This window comes from Corylus avellana, chromosome 3, assembly GCF_965113065.1.
Source record: "Corylus avellana chromosome 3, dhCorAvel1.hap1.2, whole genome shotgun sequence".
Taxonomy (NCBI): domain Eukaryota; kingdom Viridiplantae; phylum Streptophyta; class Magnoliopsida; order Fagales; family Betulaceae; genus Corylus; species Corylus avellana.
The window spans coordinates 9,656,224-9,671,528 of NC_142492.1; the positions used below are offsets into that span (position 1 = coordinate 9,656,224).

Sequence of the window (15,305 nt, forward strand, 5' to 3'; positions counted from 1 at the left end):
TCTTTGCCGGACATACTAGGAAACAAACTTACAAAGGTAAGACTAGGTTTTCCGATGATCTTTCATCTTGAACCTCTTACAATATAATTTATAGACGGACACAATAGGCATAAAGGTAAAAATATCCAGGGAAGCTGACAGTAGCACATGGGTCATGGGTGCCTGCTGTGACGTCTACTTTTCTTCCTTTACTTGGGAATCCAATGTTGTTAAGTTTAGACTCATGCCAATTTTGTTAGATTTTTAAATATTTGAAAAGTAACACATATTAAAAAAGTTGTATATATATGTAGTTGAAAATTAAGTATATTTTCTTAACATTGTAAAAAAGTTCTTTTGATTTTCTGCAGAAGAAGGTCTCTATAAAAATAAAGAAAAAGCTTTTTTTTTTTTAAGAAAAAAATTGTTTCTGAGTATCTCAATCACATGCCAAAACCTGTTCAAGCTCGAACATCCATTGGGTTCATTTTATTTTCCGTTTTTCTCTGTTTTTTTTTTTTTTTTTAAGAAGTTTGGGTTTTTGGTGATATCTTCTGCCCTTCGTGAGCAATGCCAATGATCCGTGAGAGAGAGAGAAAGAGAGAGAGGTGCCATGAACATTTAGCAGTCTTGTTCGAGTTTTATTTCAATATTGTAGAGGCAGTACAAAGCTGACATGCCATCTTAAATGCACACAAACCGCTGCATGGTTTGAAAGAATCCATGGATGGGTTTCATTTGTGTTGGAGGATCCCGTTCTTGTGATAAAAGGAGGAACCTTTGAAATCTGGTTTTCTATTAGGCATGGAGAAGGAAGAGTATGCAGAACCAAGGAGAATCGTGTAGACCACAACTGGGCTTCTCACCGCATAAACCCCATCACTCCACACAATTGCTCCTGACACGATAGGCTGCTGTACAATATTTGGGCCATAGACCTTCACTGTGAACGATTTCCTCTCTCCAATGGCAGAGAAAGACAGGATAGATGGCTCAACTGTAACGGTAATAGGGGCAGGCATGTACCCAGTGACGGTGTACGTAGAGTTTGGTAAGCCAACGTTGGTGACTGTCCTAGTGAACACAGCTTTAATCGGCTGGTCGTCTTCCACGGCGACAGAGAACGAGGGATAGTTAAGGTCCCAAGCTCTTCCAAGCTGTGTGGTGTTGCAGAAGCTACTGTTGTCTCCGGTGATGATTTTTAGTGTGGTTGTGTTGTAGCCTTGCTTGCAGAGGAAGTCAATGTAGTCTGCCTCAGATGCACCATATATAGATGAGCCCAGGTTCTGTGGCATTGAATGGGTTGATGTGACCGGATCCATAAGCAAATTCAAGGTCTTAGTGCTTCTTTGAATCCACAATGAAAGCTATTCATGATAGAAATTTGGTTTAGTGAGAAAGATTATACATTGCACTATCAAATCAAGTTCTGCTCTTCACCTGTGGTCATTAGGGCAGATTTAATGGCTGCAGGGGACCAGTTGGGATGAGCAGCCTTAACATATGCCGCTGCACCGCTTGTGTGAGGGCAGGACATAGACGTGCCGGAAATAATGTTGAATTTGACGCTCCTAGTGTCGTCAAAGTCGATGGAAGGCGGTGCCACCGGAGACCAAGCCGCGAGAATGTCCACGCCGGGGGCAGTTAGATCAGGCTGCATATCATCCAAACAGGATTTAGACACATCAATCATTATATATACAAATTAAGTTTTCATATTTCTACATCACCTTGAGAATGTCTGGGGTGATGGGGTTGGATCCTCTGGAAGAAAATGATACAACATAAGGTGCCATGCATCCTTCCATGTCTCACCAACCAAAATAGTTGCTATTGGGTTTCTGTCAAGTGTTGAATTATTTCATTAGGACAATGTAGAAGCCATGTTAGGATGAAATTTCTACTATCAATGACTGATATTTACTCTGTCGATCTGATGTAGTCCAAAACTTTGAGGCCATCTTCTGTGCTGATCACTGTGGCTGGTAAAGGGTAACTGAAGGCAAAATCGGTAATGAATGAGTCGGCAATAATGGTTCCTACCCCGTGGCCTATTAGAATGCCGGTGCCATTCTCCAAAGTTGCCTTCAGGGTTTTCACAGAAGACGATCTTTCCTTGTACTTTGATTGAATTCATGGCACCAGGAAAGCAAAATTTTGAAATGTCCAGGTCAGCACCTGCAGAGTAGTTTGCAGCATCTCCACCCTAAATCAAGGGAAATGATCTTCCACTGAGGTCGAAGCTATTGATGGAGAGACCCTTCATTGTATTTTTCAAGAAATTAGCATAGTATTTGATAAAAAACAGTATTAATCCAATGTCTGGTTTTTGCTGTCACGTCAGAAGTTTTCCAAATAGAACTGAGTAAATGTCAATGGAATAAAATAACTTTAAATGGAAAACTCGCAGTGTAGACTTGTCCGTTGCCAAGCACAACTTGGGCAACAAATTTCCTGTCAATGGTGCTGGCAGCAACAGTCAATATCCAAGGTGCATAATTGGCGACGGTGTATGGAAAAGGCCCTGAGTTTCCTGCAGAACATGATGTCAAAATGCCGTTTCTCATGGCGTGGGGTCTTCAAAATATTGGAGAATCCCATCAAAACCAAGGGACACCGAAATAATGTCGACTCCATCTGCTATTGCGTCGTCAAAACCTGCAAGGATATCTGCTACAGAGCACCCGGATGCCCAGCAAACTTTGTATATGACAATCCTTGCGCCGGGAAGTCCACCTCTTGCAGTTCCTTGAGCTAGCCCAAAGTAGCTAGCTCCGACGAACTCCCTTCCTGCAGCGGTTGAGGAAGTGTGGGTTCCATGACCCACGGAGTCCCTTGGGGATTTGAAGTCGGTGACGTCGTAGAAGTTTTCACTGTTGTAGTAACGGGCTCCGATGATCTTGCTGTGATATGAGAATTTCTGTGAGTTGCTAGCTCAGATGAATGTCAAAAACAAAAAATGCCATTTTTCATGTCTCATTTGATATTTTTCTCTAATGGTGTTTGGACTCGTGGCTGTGCTCAAATAAGTACTGGGGAGAAAGAAAGCTCACTTGTTGCAGGTGAAGTTGGCACCTTGGCATATACCCTTCCATTTACTGGGTGGGGGGCTAAGCCCTTCATCACTGAAGCTATCAGATTCTGGCCAGATTCCTGCAACACAAAAAGAGACATGAAAAAACTTCATATTAGAACATTATCTTTGGTGCTCATCATCATGCAGTGAAAAATGGTGAAAATTGTGTGCTTAATATAATTATAACCTGTGTCAAGAAGCCCAACAATGACATTTCCTTGTTGAGGGAATCCAACTTTTCCTTTTGTGAAACCCATGAAATCCCATGATCTTGTAGTGTGAAGATGTAGTTTATGGTTTGGAATCACTGAAATAACACCTTCCATTTCTGCAAACATTTCAATTACTTTTAGCACAGAACAGTATTAAAATTTCATTCCTTGCCACTTCTTATATAATAATCTCACCTGAGAACTTTGCAACTTCTTCATCAGTTAACTTGGCTGCAAATCCGTTAAAACTCTTCCCATAACTGTAGATTAGTGACTCTTTGGCCGATGAAGTACTGCAATTGGAAAAAAGTACGCGCTTGAGAGACAATTCAAAAGGTAAAAGTCTATTACATCAAGGGCTTTTTAGCTAGAAAGTCTAATTCCGTAAGCTTTTTTAATTCAACAATGTGGCAGTGGTAATAGGAAGGACCCACTTCAGATATACGTCGGATGGCTAGGCAAGCATTGTGGGCTTTTGCATTATCCAAATGAAAAATGCTAGACTTACAACTAATTTACAACTTGCTAACACGTGTCAGCATGTAATTGAAGAGTGTTAAATTTTTTTAGTAGCTAACGTGACTCGAATCACATATAAGCTCACAACATTGTTGTTATAGTGTGAAATATCATAAGGTATCAACTAGACACATTAAGAAAAAACAAGCTGAAATTAGTAACCTTCCAAGCACTCTTTCTAGCATGGAATGGTGCATTGCTGCAGCAGAAAAATCTCCTTGAGGCCTCTCTCCCATGTACACAACATGAACCTGTAAGATAGCAAAAGTTCCTTAAAGAGAATTTCCCATGTTGAATTACTTTTGACATTATTCAAAATGTTACAAATGACTAAGAAAACCAATCTACCTTCCTTTCCTGGCCATGGCAGCTCTGCAGAAGAGCTGCAAGCAGCAATGGGTACAGAAGAACATGTAGCCCTGCCTTGGCCATTGCTATTGAACTTTGTTCAATATAGAGTGTTAATTAAGTTAATGACTTGAGAAATAAAAGTTTTAAGGTATATGTTTATATAAGAGAAGTTGAAAGTTGTTGTGTCCGCCGTTTGCAGCATTTCTTATGGAGCTTCACCGGCTAATCTGTGGATGTTTCTGGTTTTGTTATTGTCGACAAATCATGTTAAACAACAGAAGTTGAAGATAAACATAAACTAGGAATTTGTTGTCTTTGCGTCGTCTATTTAAGTTCTAGTATATGTCGTCACTTGCTCAAAAATCATATATATATATATATGTGTGTGTGTGAACTGTACGTGATTTTCTTTTTGTTGTTATCGACAATTTTAAGTAACGTTTGCAACAATGTATGATGCATATCTTGAACTCAATTACCGGCCGGCCCTTGCAATTTTGGAGATTCCGTTCACTTTGTTTTACAAGAATGAGAGTACAAAACTATTTATTCCGTTCTAATACCATGTTAAATCTGTTATGTTACGTACGTATCATGTTAAATTACTAGTTGCCCAACTTAGACTAATAAGAAATGATTGATTTAATTATTTAATTAATACTCTAATACTCCCCATTAATAAAAGGTGAATGTAGTGTAGTGACTCAAGGAAAACGCTAGTCAAATTCGTGCCATCACCCCAAAATGACTAATTAAGTCAATTTGGAGTTTCCCTAGAATCACTTATAAAAAACAGTTTCGCATAGTAATTTTTTTTAGTTTTTATTTTTCGCAATGTTTCACATAGTAATTAGTAAGTAAATAATGTGAGACTTAGTATTCATAAGTGTCTTTAGAAACCACCCACTTTATATGAGCAACTCATCTTTCTAATATGGGACCGAGGTGTTACAATTCTCCCATAAGCCTATGACTTCCTTATCAGGGTCATGCACTACATGGCAATACTAAGTGGCTTTAATACCATTTTTAACAACCTAGGGAAAGCGTTAGTCACATCTGCACTATCACCCTAAAGGACTAATCAATTTTGGAGTTTCCATAGAACCACTTATAAAGTTAAGTTTCACCTAGTAAGTAAGTAATGTGAGACTTAGAAGTTAGCACCCATCAGTGTCTTTATAAACCACCAACTCTAGATGTGCAATTCATCTTCCTAATGTTGGACTGGGATGTTACAGTTTCCCATTCCCCCACCCCCCCTAAACCCCTAACTTCTTCATTAGGGCCATGCTATTTAGTGCTCCAGTACCACTCATAATTACTAAGTGGCCCTAATACCATTTTTAACGACCAAAGAAAAGCGTTAACCACATTTGCACTATTACTTCAAAATGAATAGTCAATTTTGAAACTTTTCTAAAACCACTTATATAGTCAAGTTTCATCTAGTAAGTAAGAAATGTTTAGACTTAACACCTATATGTGTTTTTATGAACCACCCACTTTATGTAGATGACTCATCTTCCCCATGCAGGACTCTGATGTTACATCGTAAACAACTCGAGTTCAACTCATATAAACTCGACTCAAGTTCGATTTGTTTAATAAATGAACCGATATGAAACAAAACAAAAAAACTAAACTTATTTCTTAAACAAGCCAAACTCATATAATTTCATTTTTATTATTTTTTAACTTTGTAATTAGAACATCTTAAGTATTTAAAAGAGAATAACTTCAATTAGGTCTTGGTGTAGACCGGGTGTTTTACACTCTCAAATATGAAGCAGACACCTAAGCTTAAAACACCAAAAAATAATATAACCTTTCACACCAAATAATTATCATTCTCTGGACAAAATATCTCATTGACTAAACTATAGAAGCCACTATCTTGGTTGGTTTTTAAGACTCTAGTATCGATGTGTGTGACATCTCTCATAAAAAATTTGTTAGTTTATTAAGTGTTTTGTGTGACTTTTTTTTTTAATGAATTCATTATTGCTTTTAAAACAAATTCAACATTTTTAAAAAAAAAAAAAAAAAAAAAAAAAAAAAATTGAGTGTCAAAAATGTTATAACAAATGGGAACTTCATGACTTTTTTCCCTTCTGGCCAAAAACACTCAATGGTCTGACTCTTTTTATTTATTTATTTTTGTCGTGAATTTCATGAATTATTAAAATTTATTATATTTAATCTTTTGTTGGAAAATAAGAAAAATATAACCGTCAAGAAAAGACGAATTTTAAAAAATATGACCATTAGAAAAAAGGTAAAGCTTTTAAGTTGATAGAAAATATCAAATTTAATCATTAAATTGATATTTCAACACTCTCTCTCTCTCTCTCTCTCACACGTGTGTGCGCGCACGCGTGCGCTCTCCCATTAGATGAGACTCCTCAATATATTAAATTTTTAATTGAAATATGAGACAAATTAGGAATACACAATGAATTTAGGACTTTTGTTGGTATATTGTTTAATTATGAGTTATTTCAAAAGCTTATTTCGATTAAAAAAAAAATTAAATTAAATTAAATTAAAATTTTTAAAAAAATTTTAAAAAATCATAACTTTTTTTATAGATAAAAAAATATGAATTTATTCATATCTAATTAATATTGTAACAAGTACAACTCTCAAACTAAATTTTCAGGCCTATAGATCTACATTATTTACTTCACCAACCTTCTCTTAAATGGAGAGGAATCAAGAGGATCATATTCCATTAATATTTGCTTATGTTATGTGCTTCTCTTCTCCTATTTGACTTTTTGAGTATTCGGCTCTTTCCGAAATCAAGAAGACAGCCCAACTATCTTGGGCCCACTAGTGATATAGCTTTGGGCCCAACGATGGGCCCCCTTCTACAGCTGTCAATAAATATTATGTTTGAGTGATCTGACAGCTTCAACTCCTGTAGGCCCAGAAACACTTTCAAGGCCCACTTTTATAGGGTACTGTTTAGTTGACAACTTTTCATTGCTTCAAAAGCTCTGATTTTTTTTTTAATCATTCAAGATTACCCATCTTGAATGATTAGATTTTAAATGTGTTAAGCCTATATTGATTTCTGTTAGAAATATAGACGGCGGAATAAAATAAATGCAGTACCTCATGCATAGATCTTCAAACGGGGGAGCATACTACTAGATCGATATCCACAAAATCTATAGTCTAAGTGCTCCGCACGCTCAGAAAAATCAAACAGAGAGAGCATTTTCACTTGCACAATGCTCATGCCAACACAACCTAGCTAATTGTAACTTCACTAATCCTTTTAGATTAATAGATCAATGTAACCTAATAACATGTGAGACCAAGCTTAATTAAATATTAAGAATGACCTCTCCCATCGTAATGAAAGTGAAATCTAACCCCGAGTTTCTGAAAAGCTCATCAACATTAAAAATCATAATTTACACTAAAAATGTGGAGGTCCGTATCAAAATCTTTGTCTTCCAACCAAAATTTTATGTATCTATCTTCAAAAGGTAGATCAATCGGCTGGGACCACGCCTAATGAAGTAGAGGTCACTAGTTCGAATCTCCCTCCTCCCTCTTGTACGGACATGTCAAAAAAAAAAAAAAAAATCATGTATCTTTAGAAAGGCAATATGTGACAAAATTTATTTGCTTTTCAAGGTAAGCAAAAAGTAAGTAGCCATATCAAACCTTGGAGAGGGTTTACAAATAGGAAATACGATATTTTAATAATAGCTTTGTCTCCTCACCTATTTTAAATACGAATAGAGTAATTTTTATTTTATTTTAAGTAGTTTATTTATTTATTTGTTTGTTTTTAAGTGATTGATGTGAAAAGTTACCTAAACTACTTCACATCGACTAGTATGAAATTGATGTGATAAATTAGTGTCAAGAGTACCATTACTTATATAAAACAATACTAGTCAGCTTCTCTCATGTAAGGCTGGAGGTGGTTGGCCGCTCCAGTTAAACCTCCAAGGGTAATTGCGCATCAAATTTGGTGATTATGGATGGAACCGACTAAAAGGGGGTGGTGTGAACATTTTTTTTTAGCTGACGTGACATGGCAATATCAAAGAATAAGGTGGGTGGGAGTATGGCCATTGCTCAATTGTTCAATTATAGATGGAATCAATGAGTCTAAAATCAATTATAATTAATTGGAGCTTAATCTTTGTAAATTAGATGATTCATGTATAAAATGTAATTAGCACAAAGAGCAATACTATACATTACTACTTTATCCCCCAAAGTTTACATGGTATGGTTCTCCTATCATTTGATGCATGAAAATTGACTTTTTGATTGAAGAGACTATGTCATATAAGCTTTGGGGGTGATGTGAGGGGAATGAGATGAGTGATGAATAGAATTACACTAACATGAAAGGGCTCTAGCTTTAGTGTTGAATAATAATGGACTCACGTAACACATCTTGAAAATTAAATAAAGTTTACATCTAAACCCCAAGGGTTGAGGGCTCGTTTTGAACATTTTTTTTAGCTGACGTGACACAGCAATATCAAAGAATAAGGTGGGTGGGAGTATGGCCATTACTCAATTGTTCGATTATAGATGGAATCAATGAGTCTAAAATCAATTATAACTAATTGGAGCTTTATCTTTGTAAATTAGACGATTCATGTGTAAATTGTAATTAACACGAAGAGTAATACTCTACATTACTACTTTATCCCCTAAAGTTTACGTGGTATGGTCCTCATATCATTTGATGCATAAAGATTGACTTTTTGATTGAATGGACCATGTCATATAGGCTTTGGGGTAATGTGAGGGGAATGAGATGAGTGATGAATAGAATTACTCTAACATGAAAGGGCTCTAGCTTTAGCGTTGAATAATAATGGGCTCACTTAACACATCTTGAAAATTAAATAAAGTCTGCATCTAAACCCCGAGGGTTAAGGGCTTGTTTAGTTTAGCTTTTGAGATCCTAAAATGCACTTTTAAGCACGTAAAAAAAAAAATTCTCAAAAGCACTTTTGTATATCCCAAAAAGCACAAAATTGCATTTTAAGAAAAAGCTTGAAATTGATCATTTTTCAAATCGTGCTTCCAAAACTCGATGCACAACATGATTCTTGTTTAATGAAATTTACGGATGGACAAAAATATTCATACAAATTTCACGTAATTACAACCATGTCATTTTATAAAACACATATAGTTTTATGTTGGTCCAAGATTCGAAATTCTACTTGCATAATAATCTTCTTGAAGGGAGTACTATGCATGCTCGAAGGAGTAATCAAAAAGAAAATCCCAAATACCCTCCGCTCTTAAAAAAAAAAAAAAAAAAAAAGGTTGAGTTGAATAAATTCTTTCGACCCGTCAATCCGATGATACCAAATTTTATACTCTTGAATTTTACTACAAGTCACTTACAAAATAAGAAGAAAACCACCCACCCGAGTGGCTTTAGGTCATGCTCATTTTTTTTTTTTTTTTTTTTTTTTTTTATCTACATCACAATTTATTAAATTAATATATATTTTTTAAAATATATAAAAATACACATGAGAATTACGTACACTTTTTAAAAAAATAATGATGATAATAAAGTAATAAATTGAATAGAAAGAATTTGCTCGACCTTTAATAATTAGAGAATATGTATGGCGGACGAGGACCCACGAGGACCGCAATATTCCAAGCATGGTCCCATACAATGAGGTGGACCACTGCGACCCAAACATAAAAAAAGAAGGTGGACCCGGGACCACACGATATACAATGGCCGTCTATATAGTAGACTAGTAGTACAGAAGCCGGGGGCCCCACCGAAAAAAATGGTTGATGAACAGGCGGTGGAGCGGTGGAGCCCCATGCTTTTGTGCTTTCATCTCAATCGTCAAAGCCACCGGGCCCCACCACCCAAAAACCCCGGTGGGTCCACAAATATCGAGCCCCACCCAACCCGATAGAGAAGGGCAACCGGTTGGACCCCACGGCCCCTCGGTGCACGCGTACCTCATCCATGACAGCTTCAACGTAGCCCCCACACTACACGGGCATCACATTTTTAATCCCACTCCACTCCCACGCCCTTCCTGCTAGCGCGTGTGCCTACACTTTTTCAACAAAATATCGTGCTGATTGGGTGATTGTTCTGAAACGATGGACGCTGAGAATTGACGTGTCGGTCACATCCACTCAGAGAGCGTGGGGTGGCGGCTGGGAACTTTCTATTGGGCTTGTTGACCCACCATTTGGAGGTGGACCACCCCACCCCCCAACGAATTCGCACGTGGAAGCTTTGATCTCATTTGCGTACGGTCAAAATGACTTTTTTAAAATACTCTTTTTTTTTTGCCTTTTTAATATAAGTGACTTTTTTAAAATACTCCCGTTAGGGAAAATTCTTCTTTCCAAAAGATAAACCCAATTGTCTCTGCTCTCTGTTAACTCTCCATTTTTTTTATAAAAAAAAAAAACACACACACGCACACAAAATGGTAGGAGGTTGACATTATTTGTGAGTACAATTTCAAACGAAAATTAGGGTTTATGGTTGGGTTCGTATCGAATTATGAATATAAGATAAGAATATAACATGTTAAATTAATCGTATCAAAATTCCTCCGAAAGAATATGAATATGATCCTAAGTAAGATAGAGAAGAACTATTTTATGATTTATTTATTTTTTTGTTATATTTAATTGTATAGATAATGTCATATCATTTAAAAATGATTATATATTTATTATGTAATAACATAAAAGTTATTAAATCTGTAAAATTTAATCTAAATTATAAAATGATGCATTTCCAATTCACTTTAAAATCAAGGATAGAACAAGAGACATTCTAAAATTTTATACTTTATTATTATTATTTTTTTTTGAAATGTAATAACCCCTTCAAAAGTAACATTTTAGCTTTCCAAGAGTAATTTCACCTCACTTGAAGTGGCGAACATCCTAATTCAAATCTTGTTTAGTTTAGGTAAACGGGTAACACAACACTATTTACATAATTTGTTTAATATGAATGAACTTGAAAGAGAAAGATCTCTTTCAAACATGCTTAATTATTCTCCTATAATTCATGCTATATAAAAAGACAAATGTAGATAGAGGTTTCCAACAGCACCATGCGTGAGAATTGTTTTAATAGGAAATTATAAAAAGGAAAAGTTGTTCTTGTTCATGGCTACCGAGAAAATTGGAAGAGAAACAAAAACATTAACATCACTAATCCATTTGGTAACACAAATGAGGAACAGGAAAATTATTTAAGAAAAAAAAAAAAAAAAACCCTACATTTGTTTCATGATTCTTATTATCTTGTTCTTGTGCAGTGGGAAATTGCACCCAAATTGCGAACGCTAATTAATCCACTGTTTCTCTCCCTCCATTTTCATGGCTTCGAAGACGAAGAAAGGGTTTGCTGGTTCCCAGCCCGACCCATCAACTGCAACTCCTGCTTATCGTAAATCTCCAACGAGAAGTCCCTCAGCATCTGAGCCTTACTACTCCCACCACCCGAACTCACACTCGCCGCCATCGTTGACGACGAGTTCTTCGCCACCTTGGCCCCGATGGAGGTCGTGCTCACCGCAGAGTTCGACAGCTCCACGCCGGTGGGAACATTTACGTTGGCGTCGATAAAAGATGAGATAGGCCTGGCCGACATGTTGAAGACCGTGGGAGAGAAGGCCCATATCTGGGGGCTTTGGTTCGAGGAGGGTCCAGGCTGGGCCTGGGGGATCATCCAGAACGCGTTGGCTGGGACCATCATGCCCGAGTTCCCCACGGCCCAGACCGGGACCAGACCCTGAGGAACCGCGGGCGTGGCGGGCTGAACCGGCGCCAGAGTCGACGGCTGCGACACGGCGTCGTTTATGTCCACGAATTCGCTGTTCGACGGTCGTTTTCGTTTCTTGGTGGATGTGGTGGTGGATGAAGGGACTGTGGTTGTGTTGGAGGTAGTGCTGGTGGGGATTTTGAGGGTGCCGCCGACTGATACGGCGATGGCGGGGACGGTTCCGGTGCCGGTGGCCTCGATGATGGCCTGCTCGGCGTGTTCGAGCAGCCACCGGACTGTCTCGCCGTCGGACTTGTGGCCGAGCTCGCGGGTCAGCTGGAAGATCCGGGCGGCGCAAGTGGCGGGTATTCGGATCCTCCGGCCACGACCCTCCACCTTCGTATGCCGGTCCTTCGTGGACGACCGCCTCGCCGCCGGCACTGGCATCCCGACGGGGACCATCCCGATCGGCTGCGCGGGGGTCACCGGCGGGAGAGCCTGGTGGTTCTTCAGGTCCGGGTCCGGGTCCGGGTCCGAGTCCAAGGGCTCTTCTTTCAACGGGATGGCCTGAATCGCCATCGTATTCTCGAAGTTTGTTGGTTTCGAGAGGCCCTTGTGATTAGGGTTCTCCTCCGGGTCCCCGGTGCTGGTGCTGAGATCGGAGGTGCTCCCTCCGTCGTCGTCTTGATCCATGTCCTGCTCTTGATACGACGTCATTTCGGGGGAAATTGGACCGTTTGTTTCCCGAGAATTCGAGGGAAAGTTAGGGCTTGGTTTTGGTTGAGGTCAGAGGGAGTTACTGAAACGGTAATATAACAGAGAGGACATGGACGATAAAGAATCAGGCCCCTCGGATTTATTGGCTTTGGGATGGTATGATTGGACGGTGTAGATTCGATCAGAGAAGGTTTGTGGTGGTGATGGGGTGCCACGTCTTGGGTCCCACTGGGTGACCTTTCGGATTGTCATCTGTCCCAACTAGTGGACCACTGTGGGGAAGGTGGGCCCCGGTCTCAACCAATTGGGTCACAGAGTAGTGTCAGAAAGGTCTGGAAAAGGTTTGTCTTTCTGGCTTAACAAGTGGATTTTATTGGTTGACACCACCTCTCTTTGGTGGTCCATGCACTAGCGGAAAGCAATACCACCTCTCCTCCTTCTCCTCCTCCTACTCCTCCTCCTCCTTCTTCTTCTTGTACGATTGCTTTGCCATATTTTCTGCAAGAGGATAGGTGAATTTCATATATCACCAATTCAAGTACACGTACGCACGTACTTGTAGATGCAGGGCTTACCTATCTTTTCAATTCTCACACGAGTATCTTGTATTATATACAATATAAATAGTTAATTACACTCAATTTTTTTTTTTTTTTTGACATGTCCATACAAGAAGGAGAAGAGAGATTCGAATTAGTGACCTCCGCTTTATGAGGCATAGTTTCCAGCCGATTGAACTACCTCTTGAAGAACATTCGATCTTGTTTCTATTACCCTAGTCATTGCTTTAATAAATATTTTTTCATGAAGTAATAATTGTTGGCATTTTGCCTTTGATTAATGTGAAAGGGTAAGCAAGTCTCACACCTAGTCGAACAAGTGCCCCAGTAGCTCAAGTAAGTGCATGCAGTTGGCCGAACAGGTCCAGGGCTCACCTATTCTCTCACTTTAGTGTCCTATATATTGAACCCTGTTTCGTTTGCTATATAGTCACAGATCCAATAAATATTTTTTGATGAAGCAATAATTATTGGCACCTTACCTTGGATTTGAATCAACTGTCATTAGATATCGGTATTGCAGAGAATGTAAGAGAATAGGTGGGTCCTTCACCTGCTCGAGCAAGTGCCCCAGTAGCCCGAAAAGGTGCTAGTCTCACCTATCCTTTTACATTAGTATCATGTATTACATGCAATACGGTCAACTAATTATACTCGATCCTATTTCTTTTGTCCTAGCCTTTGCTTCGATAAGCGCCTCATATAATGCTTTAAGATTCAATGTGATCGGGTCATTATTTTGTGTGTGGACAAGGGAAAAACACATGTTCAAAAGATTAGTCGGGACAAAACATTAGTCGTGCAGCTCTAATTTGCTTAATACATATCAGAAGAAAAGTCTTAATTGGCTTTTGTCCAAGATAGAAAGAACCAGGTCATTTTTTTACCAATTATTCTATTATTGGTTTGTATTTTCTGTACTGTATTTTATTTTTAGTCTTTTGTTGGGAGAGCTCACCCATTTCTGTTTTGGATCCCATGTAACTCTTCCTTATTTGATTAGGGAAAAAAATAATAATAATAAAAATCCTCCTTTAGAATATCGAGGGGGCTGGTAAGAGAGGAAATGTATAATATTGTAGCTAGACGCTAAGTAATGGATTTGATTTCTCTTGGCTAAAAACATAAATTTAATTTCTTCTTCATCTTATTTGAAATGCCCTAGAAAATGGAGAGAGTAAGTTTTGCAATCATGAGACCTATTGTGCAAGAGTTTCAAGGTGTAGAATCTCACGTTGTTTTGGTAAAACTTTTCATTTTAGTCTCCAGTTACCAAATGCCTCTGGGAAGACAATTTGTGTATGATTTTTTTTTTCCTAAGAAATAAATGGGGAAAGGATTACATGGTCTTTTTCACTCTTAATCTAAATGAAAAAAGAAAATGGGAAAGAATATGAGAATGCTTCCGAAAACTTGATGGGAACTAGGAAGCTACCCATTTAGCAATAATGTTTGCCTTAAAATTGGCATATCTCAAAACTTTGAAAGTAGTCCAAGAAGGAAGCAAAGGCAAAATATGATGAATATCAATATTAATCAGGCCAATGTTTCAATATGAGAAGAGGTGGGCCTTGTTGATTGTCAAAATAACTAAAAGTGAGGGGAGCAGTCCAAATTTCTTGGTCCTTAGAGGCAGATTTCCAAGCCTTCATGTGAAAGTTGAAAGTAACAAGAATTTGCTTTATTTAGCTTTGAATGTCAAGGGCAACACTCGTACGAATGATTTTATTCTTGCACATCCAAATTAAATCCATTGTAATTGCTGCATTCACTTGGAAGGAATGGGTGTGTTCAAGTGGAATTGTCACAATGAAATGGGGCTTGAGGAGAGCTTTGATCCAAACATCAATAGGTTTGCTTACAAAGGCTTTTGATGTAAAAAAATCCTATGAGGTATAATGGCCTTTATGCCACATTTATTTACGACTATATTTAATATAATTTCGGTTACGATTATATTTATTATAATTTTTTCAGTTACAATATCAAGGAATTTATTCTAGCAAAAGATGTTATGGAATTCAAAATGATGTTATGAAATTTATTTCATTGAGTGATTTTGCTCCTTGATGGGAGGAACAAAATCAATAACAATTACGAACAAAGGTTCCTGATCTACCTATACAAAG

General features: G+C 38.1%; 1 protein-coding gene and 1 pseudogene across 1 annotated transcript; both read right to left on the minus strand.

Annotated features, from left to right (window-relative positions):
- Positions 1 to 713: 713 nt before the first annotated feature.
- Positions 714 to 4,218, minus strand: LOC132174364 (cucumisin-like; annotated as a pseudogene).
- A 7,104-nt stretch (positions 4,219 to 11,322) lies between these two features.
- LOC132175460 (transcription factor TCP19) lies at positions 11,323 to 13,181 on the minus strand. Its single transcript, XM_059587413.2, has one exon. It carries the CDS (start codon positions 12,614 to 12,616, stop codon positions 11,513 to 11,515), a length of 1,104 nt encoding a protein of 367 aa, XP_059443396.2. The 5' UTR covers positions 12,617 to 13,181; the 3' UTR covers positions 11,323 to 11,512.
- Between the last annotated feature and the right edge of the window lie 2,124 nt (positions 13,182 to 15,305).